This window comes from Canis aureus, chromosome 18 (genome assembly GCF_053574225.1).
Source record: "Canis aureus isolate CA01 chromosome 18, VMU_Caureus_v.1.0, whole genome shotgun sequence".
NCBI lineage: Eukaryota > Metazoa > Chordata > Mammalia > Carnivora > Canidae > Canis > Canis aureus.
In genome coordinates, this window is record NC_135628.1 from 21039561 (window position 1) to 21054954 (window position 15394).

General features: G+C 35.5%; 1 protein-coding gene across 5 annotated transcripts in view; it reads left to right on the forward strand.

Moving 5' to 3' along the window:
• The window catches only part of SKAP2 (src kinase associated phosphoprotein 2), a 204174-nt gene that overhangs the window by 130986 nt on the left and 57794 nt on the right, over nt 1-15394 (forward strand). For 4 of the 5 annotated variants that reach the window (XM_077856444.1, XM_077856442.1, XM_077856443.1 and 1 more), the window contains exons 6-7: nt 503-586; nt 14621-14745. In XM_077856444.1, the coding sequence (XP_077712570.1) occupies nt 503-586; nt 14621-14745 (209 nt within the window). Of the gene's footprint in view, nt 1-502; nt 587-2786; nt 2861-14620; nt 14746-15394 lie in introns of all 5 variants that reach the window. The other variant, XM_077856446.1, reaches the window with a different exon arrangement.

Here is a 15394-nt window from a genome sequence, read left to right on the forward strand (position 1 = left end):
ATGGGAAACAGAAAGCAGAAAGTCTCTTCATTACCATTTTGTTTTTCTTGCAGGTAGTCCCTTTGGGCCTGTCTATTTATATTCCATTTGCTTTCCTTGGATTTCTTAGCTGAATTTTCAAGCTGAAAGAGATAATAGTAATCTAGGTCAGCTTCTCCCCTTCCCCTGCCCTTTTATAACATGAGTAAATGAAACCCAGATGAATCTGTTGTCTCAAAGCTGTATCGTCACATGCCCTCTAGACTGTCCCTGTCAGGAAAGTGTGTTAGCCGCCAGTGTAGCAGTCCTATCTCCACTTCACTTTATTCCTTTTAGCTTCGTTTTTGTTTGTCTCTTGGAGAAGAAGATACAAATTAATTTGTCACAGAATTTTAGTGCTAACAGAAACCTTAGAAATCATGTTAACAAACTTTCCCTTTTACAATAAGGAAATGGCATTACATTTATGTTGTATGTGTAATGTGTATTATCTAAACTGTTTCTTTTCCCCCCCTTATTGTAGATCACAGCTTCCTGGGATTTGAATGGCAGAAACGCTGGTGTGCTCTCAGTAAAACAGTATTCTATTATTATGGAAGTGATAAAGGTAGTATTGGTGTTCATTCATATCAACTTATACTGTAGGAGGGCTTTAGGGGCCATTATATACCTCCATTTTAGTACCAGAGTAAACTGAAGACAAAAAGAGAAAGAATAACTGAGAATTTCAATAATTATAGTCTAAGACTGACTTATAGTTCTATTTCACTATTTGCCAAATGCACCAAATTCCAGAATGCCCTAAAAGTTAACACAATTGTGTTTTACTGAATTAGAAAAGAGATGAAAATCTGTGTGGCTTTTCACTTTAGGAAATACTTATCATCCAAGGTATTGTAGAATTTCTAGAGAAGTTAAAAACCATTGTGGTTATGAGAATTTTGAAGGGAGGAGAAAACAGTATATTACTCTTTTAAATATTTTAAAGATTTTATTTATTTATTCATGAGAGACACAAAGAGAGGCAGAGACACAGGAAGAGGGAGAAGCAGGCTCCATGCAAGGAGCCCAATGTGGGACTCAACCCAGGAATCCGGGATCATTCCCTGAGCCAAAGGCAGACACTCAACCACTGAGCCACCCAGGTATCCCCTCTTTCAAATATTTTAAAAGAAAAATTTAGGTAAAATGAAATCTGTGCAACACCTTTCTCAGCTTCTTTTACATATTTAAATAACAACAGCAAACACCTCTATAGCGATTACTGTTCTAAGCACTTTAGCTATATTAACTGGGCTTACTACAACTCTGTGGGGTAGGTACTGTTATTAGCTCTTTTTATTTTACTGTTTGGAAAACTGAGGACAGAGAGGTTAAATAATTTTGGTCAGAGTCATAGAGCAGGTAAGTCGCAGATGTGGGAGTTAAGCCTAGGCATAATGATGAAGTCCATGCTTTAACCATTAATTTAGAAAGAGTAAGCTACATTCGTAACTTTACCTGCTAATTAATACATCTTTTAATCACAGCCAACGTAATTTTAAGGTCAGTATTTGAACAAATAAAGCCATAAAATATTGAAATTTAAAGAATATAAGCTTTCTTAGTTTTACTTTTTCCTAGGAAAACCAGGTCAGAAAGCAAAGTAAAGGTAGTATAGAAATAGCTAACATTCATTTCCAGAAAAGACACCTAAGGAGAAAAAAGGCATACAAATCCAATATCACTGAATATAAGATTTCCCATGGAATTGTTTGGAAATGTATGTTTCATTTGATATCGCTTGGAGTTTTTAGTTTTTTTCTTTATTATAAAACTATGCATATATGATTATTATATATATTTCAGATAAATTTGAATTATATAGGTGATGCTAGAAGTTGGTCTCATCTTTTGGCTAATGAAGTTAGCAAATTAAGAATTAATTTAGTGGCTAGTTTGCATTCTGACACTAATTTACAATATGTTTGAATGTAATAATGGCATCAGTGAAGTATAAACTATAGACAACTATCATCAGGCAGCCTTCTTCTGCTAAGGGTAAGTAGGTGATTTTGTCAGAAAATTTAAGCCTAAGTTCAATTTTGATCACCATAGTCATAAACATACATGATTATGACAAATATAATTTGGTACACAATTGTGAATTGAGATCATGATCTTACTTTTCCACAAAGAAATATCGTCTATTTCTTAAGACTAGGGGATGGAAGTTTCATATCCTTGTGACTCTGGTTCAGTTAGGTTTCTCATTTCTAATTTCTTTAAGACTCAGTGAATACTAATGTTTGTTTCCTCCATTCCTAGTCCTAACTGGGATATACACCTGTTAGATCAAAAATTAGCAAGAGTTTTCCCAAAACTTAAGGAATGTTTACATTTATTTCAAATAAGCATATTTATTTCAGTAAATAGATTCTAGTTATTTTGCGGAGGTATTAGTTAAATTCCTTTTTTCTGTTCCTATTTGACAAGAACTTATGGTAAGAATGATCTTTGTAATTTGTATTTTAACTTTTTTGGTACACTTAACCATCTGTACCATCACCGCTTTTTAAAAATTACTCTTTTAGTGTTCTTATTTTATGTAGATAGTTGAGGATGGTGTATCTTTCCACACAACTTTTCCCTGTTACTCTGAAGTAGCCATTGAATGTTCAGGTCTTTTTTTAGCAGTTCTTTTGGCTACTTTAGAATTTTTGGCCAGTTCCTTTTGGGACTCAGAAAACAGATCTGTTTTTAGACATTTTTTAATTGTTTGTTTGGCATGATCCTAATTTCCTTCCTTTGTATCTCTTTCTTTTTAGGAAAATGTACATGTCACGTGAAACTTTTTCTTTTGTGAAATCAGAAAGCCAATTTGTACAGCCTGGTTTATTATGTATGTGAATCATTTGCTTAAACTTTGGAAAGAGCTCTTTAGATATATGAGAAATGTAATCTTCCAACTAAGTAGGGTTTAGATAAATGGATTATAGAGGCACAAAAGGAGTTGATACCACTTACTAGGTTAAACTGTACTTTGTTACTGTTTGACAGATGCATAGTTCACATTTTATAACTTACTATGTGTGCCAAAAAACATTTTGACCCATCAGGATAGTAATGGCTTAGAAAGAGTAGTTCCAGCCTCTAGGGTAAATAATGCACTTACCTTTGTAACCATAAATAATATCTGTATTTATTATTCATGACCATTTGTAGCCCTTAAGATAGATAGATAGATATTTATAGATATAGATATAGATTTATTTTATCACTTTATGAAATCACATCCATCCTTTTTTCCCTTTCCTCTTCCTTTGATTGTCACAAATCCTATTCATCAAACTTCTTAGGTTTTAGCTCTTCAGAGTACCATCAAGGTAGTCATTCATTCACTTACTCATTTCTTCACTTTTTATTGAATAAGTATTTATTGGATACTGGGTACTGGGGATTCAGAGATAATCCTGTCTTAGAGATCCTCCCCGTTTGAGTTTTGTGGGTATCAGTGAGAGGAAGAGGAAATCGTGAGATTAGAGGAGGGGCTGAGTAGGTAAACTGATCATTTCAATGCAGAACAGTAAGTGATTTAAATACAATGTCTTTGAATAAGAAGGGAGCAATGGCTAACTGCCTAAGGAAGTTAGGGATTACTTCCTTATGGAGAGGACCCTTCTCTGGGCCTTAAAGAATGAGTAGGAATTTGTCAGGTGAAGAAGGGGTAAAATGGGCATTCGAGGCAGGGGAACAGCTGAGATTCTGAGCTGTGAAAGCCCTCAGATGATGCCATGGTTGGAATTGAGTTAGAGCACAGAGTGAGTGAGGGAAGTGGGCCCACAGGGCTAAAGTGGATTTGAATCAGATTGACAAGAGCCTTATGAGAATAAGGGCTTTGCTAAATACTCTGTCTCAAACATGACCTTTAAGCATACGGCTCTACCACCAGATTTGGTTTTTAGGAAGCAATCATGATAGGCTTGTGGAGGATGAATTGGAATGGGTAGAGACTAGCTACTGAAGTAGGCAAGGCAGGAAAGGTTAGTAGTCACGGCTCCTGGGAGTCATACTAAGGATTTTTGTGCAGACTTTTCTGGCTCCAAAGCCATGTTCTTTCTACATCTTGGTTGTTATCAGCCCCTCTAATATGTATATAAATGATAGCCCATTTAGGAACCTGTTCCAAAGTCATGGCTTTTGTTTTTTATTTTTTCTATTTAACCTCTATATGATCTTGAATCAGCATTATGAACCTTATCTCTTCCCACTTTTTAGAGAGAAGTAGTTTATAGTATCTCTTTTATTCCTACTCAGCAGGTTTTGTTGCCCTAACCTCCACTGCCCAATTAAAGAAAATTCTAGTTGCCATTTAGTATGTGGCAGCTGCAAGTTATCTTTCGTCTTACCAAGTCTTCTAAAATGTTCATCAAAAGTTATTTATTATACCATATGTTTATAATTTTTTCATTGTAGTATCTTTTCAACATATAATAAAAGTCACTAAAGAATTGGACCTAATTTGTGCTTTTCTATACATTAATAATAATGAACTACCAGAAAGAGAAAAAAATCAGTCTTATTCACAATTGTATCAGAAAGAATAAAATATCTAGGAATAAATTTAATCACAGAAGGGAAAGACCTACATATTGAAAACTATAAGACATTAATGAAAGAAATTGAAGAAGTCACAAATAAATAGAAAGATATTATGCGCTCATTGATTGGAAGAAGCAATAATGTTAAATGTCCATACTATGCAAAGAAATTACAGATTCGGTATAACCCTTATCAAAATTCCTATGGCATTTTTTAAAGAAATATAACAAACAATCCTAGAATTTGTATGAATCTACAAACAAACAAAAAAACAAATAGCCATAGCAACCTTGGGAAAGAATAAAGCTGGACGCATCACCTATCCTGATTTCAGACTATACTACAAAGTCAGAGTAATTAAAATAGTATGGTATTGGCATAAAAGCAGACACATAGATCAGTGAAACAGAATAAAGAGCCCCAAAATAAACCACACATATATGGTCAATTAATTTATGGCAGAGAAGCCAACAGTATACAATGAGGAAAATACAGTCTCTTCAATAAATGGTACTAGGAAAACTGGACAGCCACATGCAACAGAATAACTGGACCACTATCTTAACCATGCACAAAAAGTAACTCAAAATGTATTGAAGACTTGAAAGTAAGACATGAAACCATAAAACTCCTAGAAGAAAAACAGGCTGTAAGCCCCTTGACATTGATCTTGGTGATGATTTTTTAGAATCTGACATCAAAAGCAAAAAGAACAAAAGCAAAAATAAATAAGTGGAACATGTCATACTAAATAGCTTCTGCTAAGCAAAAGAAACCATCAGCAAAAAGAAAGCCAACCCACTGAATGGGAAAAATATTTGCAAATAATATATTTGATAAGATGTATAAAGAACTCCTATAACTCAGTAGCAAAAAAAAATCCGATTAAAAATAGATTTAAAAAATCTAATTAAAAAATTTACCAAAGAAGACATTCAGATGGCAACAGGTACATAAAAAGATGCTCAGCATCACGCATCATCAGGGAAATGCAAATCAAAACCACTATGAATATCACCTCACAGTTGTTAGAATGGGTGTCAGAAAGCAATAAATAATCAGTATTGGTAAGGTTGTGGAGAAAAGGGAACCCCTGTGCACTGTTCATGAGAATGTAAATTGGTGCAGCCACTATAGAAAACAGTATGGAGGTTCCTCAATAAATTAAAAATAGAATTACTATATGATCCAACAATTCCACTTTTGGGTATTTATCTGACGAAGATGAAAGCACTAATTTGAAAAGATATATGCACTCCATGTTATCCACAGCATTATTTACACTAGCCAAGATGTGGAAACAACCTAAGTGTCCTTTGATAGATAAATGGATAAACTGTGATTTATATATATATTTTTATTTATTTATATTTATATAAATGTATATAAATAAATATATATAAAATGTATAAATAATATATATACATACATATCCATACATATATATGTATATATATGAAATACATACAATGGAATATTATTCAGCCATAAAAAGAATGAAATCTTACTCTTTGCCACAACATGAGTAGATCTCAAGGGGCATTATGCTAAGTGAAATAAACAGAGAAAGACAAATACCACATGATCTCTCTTATATGTAGAATCTTAAGGAAATAAAGAAAAAAGATACCAAGCTCATAGGTATGAGAACAGATTGGTGGTTGCTAGTGGCTATTTAAAAAACTTATCATTTTGTTTGTGTGAAAAAGCATAGTAATATCTTTGTTATTCCTTAAGAAATAGCAGTAATTCTACTTACCAGAAATTATTCCAATTTTATAGACTTTTGGGCCTTTGCTATACAAGTATTAACTTTAAAGTTTATCACAATAAATATTAAATAAAAGGATGTATTTTCTGCTTTTATAATTAAGGGGCCCTGTGATGTGGAGGGAAGTTAATATGTACACCTGATATTTAGTGGAATTTCATTAACATGCAGAAATATTCAGGTACAAACCAAATCTTATTAAGGTTGTGATGATGACAGATCAGATTGGCTTGCAATAAAACAGAACACAGTTTGATTTAAGAATATATATATAGATTGAAAATATGTGTAGATTGAATGTAGGCATATTTTGGGTCAAACTGTATACTTTTATGTATCTACATAAATCTATTGATTGTAGATTTTCTTTGAACACATATGTGTTGGGTATTGTTAATGCATAATGGTATAATACATTGGCTCGGAGGAGTGAGCACAGAGGACTCATAAAATGGGATGATATGGAGGAGCCAGCTCACTGGGGCAGGAGGTGAGTGAGGACTTGAGAGCCGGGAAGGGAGGGGCAGGTTGTTAAATGCCCCAGGCTGGAATTTGGCCTTTCCTGTGTAAGGGACAGTTAATGTTTGTGAACATGGAAGGTGACTGGATGTCAAGAGAGACTCCAATTGGATGTTGAAAAGATCATGTTGACAGTTGTCAGGAGAAGGTGAGATTGGAGAAGGTGGGACTGGAGGCCAGATGTGTGCTTAAGCTGAGAGTCCAGGGAGGTTGTTTAGCACCTTATGTGAATGACGCAGCTGTAGGTTATCACACAAGCTTTTAGCTCCTGTCATTTGCATGAATAGTAGGAGTGCCATTTATTCTTTAATTATCATAGGAGACTCCAAGAGGATAATATGAATAGGATAGTAAGATCATATTTATGTAATGTTTATCTTAAAAATAGCTATGTGTTATGTTAGTCTAATAGACCATATTGTAATGATCTGATTTTCAGTTGTAGCGGAAAACAGTTAAGTATAACCAAAAAAGGAGAAACAGGGCTTTAAATTCCCATTCTACAAAAACGCTTGTAATTTATTCATTCTCCATTCACTGCTACTTCATACTGCCTTGTTTTTAAATCAGTTTATACCTGTGGTTGAAAATATGTACTACAAACACCACTTGATTTTTATGCTTGCAGTGTACTTTTATTTTAAAGGGGGGAAAAAAAGGTTTTGGAAATACCTAAAATTTCCTGTGACCAGACCATATGAGCCACACTGTTAATTCTAACTAAAGTGTTTCCCTTTGGACTCATAAATATTGCCTGTGTTTATTACTCAGAGCCACTTGGGTCTCTCAAGTAACAAATATATATATAGCATATAGTATTTTTCACTTAAAATAGTAATAATTTTATATTTCCTCACAGTATGACTCAAGTGGCTGAATTAGCATTGGCAGCTGTATTTCTGTGAGCTGTACAAACAAGAAAAAATGTTCATGTATCTTTACCTGAGGGCCTAGAGCCACTTGTTAATCAGTTTCATGAAGTTTAATGGAAAGGTTTAGTATTAAGGGGCATATTTTCCTTTTTCCTACTAATAAGCATTAATAACTATAGAAATGACAAGAGTTTCTCACCAAGGAGAAAGGCCTTAAATATAAACAGATGTTACCAAAAATTTCTGAATGCATTGCATATCTTTCTGTTTGCTAGCCATTTGTTCCAAGTTGGCATTCTTGGTGTAAACAACAGAAACCAACTTTTACTATGAAGAAAAGGAAATTATTGGGGGAATATTGGCTCTCAGGCAGAATTGATGGGAATACTAAACAACCAGGCTCAGAAAGCAGGCAAGGTCTAAGGGAGGTAAGGTAGCTATAACTTTGGCCAGTCTCTACCCCAAGGAGAGTCTGGTTGGGACACAATGTTGTCCCTCCTTTTTTGTACTGCCACCCATCGGCGAATGCCACTGACACAGGAATGACATAAGAGCTCTCCCCCGATTCTTTTGTTGCTCCATATGGTTTTAGGTCCAGTCTGGAACATCTGATTGACTGACAAGAGAGAAAATATGCCTCCCTCTGGCTTCTGTGGTGGGAAGCTTGCTCTTCACCTTAAGGATCTCAGGACTAAAATAGGAAAGATACTTAGTTGCTAGGGATCCTCAAATGACAAATGCCCACACCTTATAGGATGCTAAATGATCTGGAATTATTTAGTTGCTGTATTTAGTTGGGATTATTTATTTACTATCTTGGAAATGGTAGGAGAGTGGTTGGTGGTTTTTTTTTTTTTTAAGATTTCATTTATTTATTTATTCATGACACACACACACACACACACACACACACACACACACACAGGCAGAGACACAGGCAGAGGGAGAAGCAGGCTCCATGCAGGGATCCCAATGTGGGACTCGATCCCTGGTCTCCAGGATCAGACCCTGAGCCAAAGGCAGACACTCAACTGCTGAGCCACCCAGGCTTCCCAAATGGTTGGTGTTTTAATCATACTTTCTGAGAGCCAGTGAAAGAGAAAAAGCAAGCATATTTACAAGAAAAATAGGACTGATTGGAAAAATAGGTGGCAATAGGGTGGAGGAAGAGAATGTAGGGGCAGTTGATGAAGAAAAAGGAAGAACCCAAGAATGATGCTCAGTTTTCTGGTTTGGAGACTTCAGTTAATGGAGGTACCATTGATTGAGAAGTAGGACACAACAAGAAAGATCACAAGTGTTGCAGGAGTGGGGATAAGATGATCTCTATGTGGGAATGATATTGTGCCCATAACATTAAATAAGTGAAACATGTAGTGAGGAAAGGAAGATTTGGATATAAAATCCTGAAGCTGGGGGATCCCTGGGTGGCTCAGCGGTTTGGCATCTGCCTTCGTCCCAGGGCCTGATCCTGGAGTCCCGGGATTGAGTCCCACGTTGGGCTCCCTGCATGGAGCCTGCTTCTCCTTCTGCCTGTGTCTCTGCCTCTCTCTCTCTCTCTCTCTCTCTCTCTCTCTCTCTCTCTCTCTCTGTGTCTTTCATAAATAAATAAATAAAATCTTAAAAAAAAAATCCTGAAGCTGGACTAAAAATACGGAATTATGAATCACAAGATACTGATAGAAGTATAATCCTTAGGATTGGGTGAGTTGCCCAGAGAAAACTGTAAAGCAGGAAGAGAGCAAGATTTAGAACATAATGCATCACGGCAGTTTAACAGGTAGGCAAAGGTAGGGGAGCACATAAAGCAAGCTGAGAAAGTTGGACCCAAGTTGCAGGAGGAAATGCAAGATAACATTCATCTTCTCTACCAAGATTTCATAGATTGCATATTCCGGAACAGTGGTTTTTCACACATTAGTATGTGTATCAAAATCACCTAGGAAACTTGCTAAAACTTTGGTTTCCTTAGACCCACCCCCAGAGATTTCCATATAGCAAGTGCAAAGTAGTATCCATTTCTGTATTTTTAATTGGCATGCAAGATTCTAACATACATGGTGATTCTTGAAATTTACTTTGAGAAACATCTTTCTAGGAGACAGTGTGAAATGGTTGTAAAAGGGCTTTGAAATCACTTATGTTAGGGTCCTGGCTTTTACGACCTACTGGTTATGTGGCCGTGAGCAAATAGGTTGTTTTAAGGTTTGTTTTTCCATCAGTGCAGAGGGATATAATAAATACCTTCTTTCTCTTAGAATTATTTCATGGTGTAGATGAGATGTGTTATTAAATTCCTGGGCCTACAGGAAGGAACTCAGGAAATGTGAATTGTCTTTTGAGCACTTAAGAAACCCAAAACACAGCTGTAAACCTAAAAGGCGGTGAAAAAGTAGAAGGAAATAGCTATCATTAACCTCATGCATTTTGTTTTGTAAGAGATTAGAGTCAGCTGCTTTGTACCTTGAACCTACAGAATTAGAATTGTATAAAATTAAGTTACTGATTTAATAGATTTTATTATCTAGTTTCTCCTGGCAGACTTCAGTTCTGTAGACATTAAATTTGAACAGCATGATGTAGGCAAGGTTAAAGTGTGAAATAGAAGACCAAGGAAATTTAATAGAGGGGCAAACACCTCAAAAATCCCACGGGCATCAATGTGTTATAAAAGCCAAATACTCAAAATAATACTATTAAATCATTGAGAAAATGTTATATTATGCTTAAAAGAATTGTTTGAGAAGTTAGGGAAGTATATCTTTCAGAAAGATTTCTATTATAACAACTAACATTTATAGGTGTTTAGTACTTAAAGGAATAAGCTTCTGCTATTTGGGAAGTTGACCTACATGTAATATTTTTTAGTCTTTTGCAACTTTGGATAGATCAACTTATATGACTTTATTTCTCATTTAATTGGCATGTTACTGTTTTTTTTTAACTGTCTTAAGTCAACAAGTATCCTAGAAACTATCCTAGAAGGCACGGTGGACTTAACCTATATATAAATTACTATGGATTGTTTTATACTGCTATGGTTTTTTCCTTTTTCTGGAAGTAATGCTAATTTGAGGAAAGAAGAGCAGAGTCTTATAAAAGACTCTTTGAGTAGTCTTTGTAGTCTTATCTACACTCATTTTGTGTCTTGAATTTTCTGCCCCACATTGGCTAATAAGAAATATGGCTACTTTATGGTCATGCATTTGCAAAAAAACTATTGAGAAAGAGTTATAAATTACCCTCCATTCTCTTCAACCTTTCTGGTCCCATACTTCTACCCTCACTTGGATGCTTATGTGATTATTTATTCCCAAATACTCAACTATCAGCTGAATAGGTCTAGTATTAGTTTCTTTTTATTATTAGTTTTATTTGGTTAGAAAATACCACCTTATGTTTTTTTTTTTAATTTTTATTTATTTATGATAGTCACAGAGAGAGAGAGAGAGAGGCAGAGGGAGAAGCAGGCTCCATGCACCGGGAGCCCGACGCGGGATTCGACCCCGGGTCTCCAGGATCGCGCCCTGGGCCAAAGGCAGGCGCCAAACCGCTGCGCCACCCAGGGATCCCCCACCTTATGTTTTATATAAACCTAGGTCTGTCTTTGAGTGAGGCTTTCTTCTGCTATGTCTTTGATTATTGGCTCTGTGTTATTTGTTACTCATCTGGACCACTCATTTTTTTCTTAAGTTTTATTTGTCAGTCTTCCATATCCATCACATTCCTTTTGTTTGTCTTCTCCTTTATTCTTTTATTTCTTTCTTACCTACCGGGGTAGAAAGTTTTAGGTCTATCTGATCTAATTTTTCAACATTATTCAAAAATTTCAACTTTTTGTCACTTTAATAAATCATTTGTTTTGCTACTGCATTTTCCATTTCCATACAGTGCTTTCCCCTTAGTTTACTAGTTCCATTCCAATTTCTGTCTCAGCCATCTCGCTTTTTATTTTATATTACATTGTTTTATCTTTCATCTCTTTAAGATTTTTTTTTACTTTATAAAGGATGCAGAACTATTGTTTAAAGTTTTTATCTGTTTCTCCTAGTTTGCTCTTGCTTTTTACATCTTGAATGCTATGTTACATTTTTGTATCACATAGTATTTTTATGACACCTGGATTAATTTGTTTACTTTTCTTCTTTTACTTATGTTTGAATGTTATATATCCTTGTCTCTGTCATTGGGGTACTTATCTCTAGATTGGATTTGTGGCCTGTCCCTGGTTCATCTGACTAGAGGCTGTTCATGTCCTCCTCTTAGGCTCTAACAGAAGATCTGATACATGGTCCTATAGCATATTTTTGGGAGTTTTGTCTATAGTGGATCTGCTAGTCTAAGGAGAGGTCACCTAATTTGGCTGCCTGGTTGTCTTATTTCTAGATAATCTAGCACAAGGTTTCCTGCTCCCTGCATCTTTCCCAAACTCAGTCTTTGTATAGTACTGATTTTATATCTCCAGATGAATTTCCATCCCCACTGATGTTACATTGCCAAGAATTTCAGACCCAGATTAAAGATAGAAAGCATGGGCCTTAGATGAGGTGGACAAAGTGATTAGAGCAATTGAGCCCTCATGCAGCAAGGGAGCTTACCCTCTTTCATCTGGTCTTTGAAATCCTTCTTTTCTTGGGAAGTCTAAATAAATCTCTCCAAATTGTTCTGTATGGCTTTAATATTTGGCCTCTGACTTATTTCCATTTTTTTTGTAATGAAAATTATATCTTTTGAAGTTCAGTGGATCTCTGAGCAATATTCCAGGAGCACTTAAATTTGTACCATGTATGTATGTTGTAGTGGGAAGGTAGGAAAGTCTGGTAAAGTGTTACTAGATTTTGTCTCACCATACTTGTAATGCTCCCTCGCTTGTTTTATTTATTTATTTATTTTTAAAAAGATTTTATTTATTTATTCATGAGAGACACACAGAGAGACGCAGAGACACAGGCAGAGGGAAAAGCAGGCTCCATGCAGGGAGCCCAAGGCAGGACTCAACCCCGGGACTCCAGGATCAGGCCCTGGGCTGAAGGCGGCACTAAAACCTCTGAGCCTCCCAGGCTGCCCTCCCTTGCTTGTTTTAAATGCTTGATAAATTTGTTCAGTGAGTGAATGAATGACTTAGTCTTTTTTGAGAATTTAAGGTTAAGCAGCAATGCTTAACCATTTATTATTTTAATACTTTTTCCTCAGTAGTATTTTTCTAGTTAGATGTTTTGCGAAATATGTTCTGGGAGTAGCAGTTCCATATAATGTTCTATGAAAAAAGGTTTCCATGGACAAGTAATCTTGGGAAGTGCTGTGTACTAAATCTTTCTCATAGAGATGCAATCAATATGTAAATATATAAAGGACCTCAAGGAGGCCTGGATTAACAAAACCTGGTTAACTCTTTTTAATTCAGTATTTCCCCAAATTTATTTGATCCTAGACACCTATCACTATCCCATAAAACATTCTTTGAGAAATGCTGCGCTAAGTTTTGCTTTTTTTCTGAACATGATAGAGTACATTGGAGACTTTTTCCATAGGCAAACTGCTAATTTTTAGATCATGGAGAGATGTAAAGTATGACTTAATATGATTAGAATGTTCAGATTTTTTTCTCATTTGATGTTTTGAACAAGATATAATCTCAATAACTTTTTTAAAATGTATGTTACTTCAGCCATTAAATTAGCATATTTAAGAAAAGGAGATAAATGTTTTCTTGGTTCACAGAGCTGAGAGAGCCCTCCCTCCCATGATAGGAAGCATTTCTATATTTCCCCCGAGCTCAGTAAAAGAGACAGTTGCCCTCACTCATGATCCTGATATTGTGTGTTAATCTAGGTAGGTTCCCTTCCAAGATGGTATAACTGGGTGAAGTAAGAAAGCAGACTAATTTTATTTCAGTTTCAGAGTATTAAATCCTTTGTATTTCTATTTTGTCTTTAAAACAATAACTGACTAAAGCTCAAGTTGTCTTTTCTTTTGCCTTTTCGGCATGTAGGATTCAGATGTGCTTTACTAGCTTATGTGTTCACAGACTGCTTAAGGAACCTACTTTTCTTTGATTTTATTTCAGGAACTCATGAGTCCATACTTGCTCTACCTCTCCTTTCCATCTGAATACTTTGTTTTCCCCTTGTAGCTTTTTATGATTAGTAGTTTTGTTTTGCTTTGCTTTTTAAATTTACAGTTTAGTTTGTACCAATTTAGGAGATATTTTAAAAAAATAAGAGCTGTGTTTTAGAGACTTTTCTGGAGGCAGGGTGTTGGAAAGTGGTAATGAGAAAGGATGATGTTAAAAAAAACTCAGTGACTTTTGGCTGCAGGTTTTCCCACCAGCTTATAAATCTGAGAGAGCGGGGATCCCTGGGTGGCTCAGCGGTTTAGCGCCTGCCTTTGGCCCAGGGTGCGATCCTGGAGTTCCGGGATCAAGTCCCACATCAGGCTCCTTGCATGGAGCCTGCTTCTCCCTCTGCCTGTGTCTCTGCCTCTCTCTCCCCCTATGTCTATCATGAATAAATAAATAAAATCTTAAAAAAAAAATCTGAGAGAGCCATGGATTTGTAGTAGTTTTGTCCTGCAAGTTCCAAGTTCCAGTTCTTGGATATTTCCTACGAGAAAGTGTCCTCTTCCCATACTTCCTTCTGAATAAGGCTATCTTCAGACCTCTCCCTCTCCTTCCCTAAGATATCCTTTGTAAACCCAACCATCCCAAACACTTCTGTAACTTTAGAATTAGAAGTCATATCTAGAAACGTTATTTAAACACTAAATGCTGTGAAAACAATATGACCAAATAATACCCTTTCCAAGAATTGACAGAGAAAATCTAAATAAAAGATAATCAACTGGGCATTTATATTCACTGCAGTAAATGAAATTCTAACTTTCCTTTTATCTTCCTCAGACAAGCAACAGAAAGGTGAATTTGCAATAGATGGCTACAATGTCAGAATGAATAACACTCTCAGGAAGGATGGAAAGAAAGATTGCTGTTTTGAAATCTCTGCTCCTGATAAACGTATCTATCAGGTTGGAGTTTTTGTGTTGTTTTGAAATTAAGTTGATAACATGTTCTGATTTCATTTATAAAGACATTAACATTTTGTTAAAACAACTCTCCCCGACATATAAATAATAATAAAAATACTGATTTTATACAGTGAGCATTCATATAAGAAGAAATACATTTAAAAAAAATTTCAGATTAGAGTGATACCTTCTTGAAAGAGAACAAGGATATGTAATTTATCAACTACTTCACATGTTGCATTTTATATCTATTTTAATAGCACTGTGATTTCTTAAAAGAATTACATAGCAGAAAGAGTAAAATTATCAAAAGAAAAATATCAGAGTGTTAATGCATATTGTATTGCTTAGAGTTGTGGGAGAAAATGAAGGTAAAGGCACATATCAGCTCAGTGATTCAGGAGCTATCAGCTAGCATCAATATGGAATGTATGTTTAATAAGTTTTAAATATCTGAGATTGCAGTTGAAAGCCAGTTAATTAAGTTGTCAGGTAGTGTGTTGGAATCTGACAAGAACATTTTTAAGAAAACTGTACCCGGCAGTCTAAAGAAATTCATGGGTGTCTTCTAATTGTCAAGGGCAAATTTTGTTCATCAGTTCTGTCTTTGACATTGATGAAGAGAAGCAGCTTTTTTTCCTGCACAGCT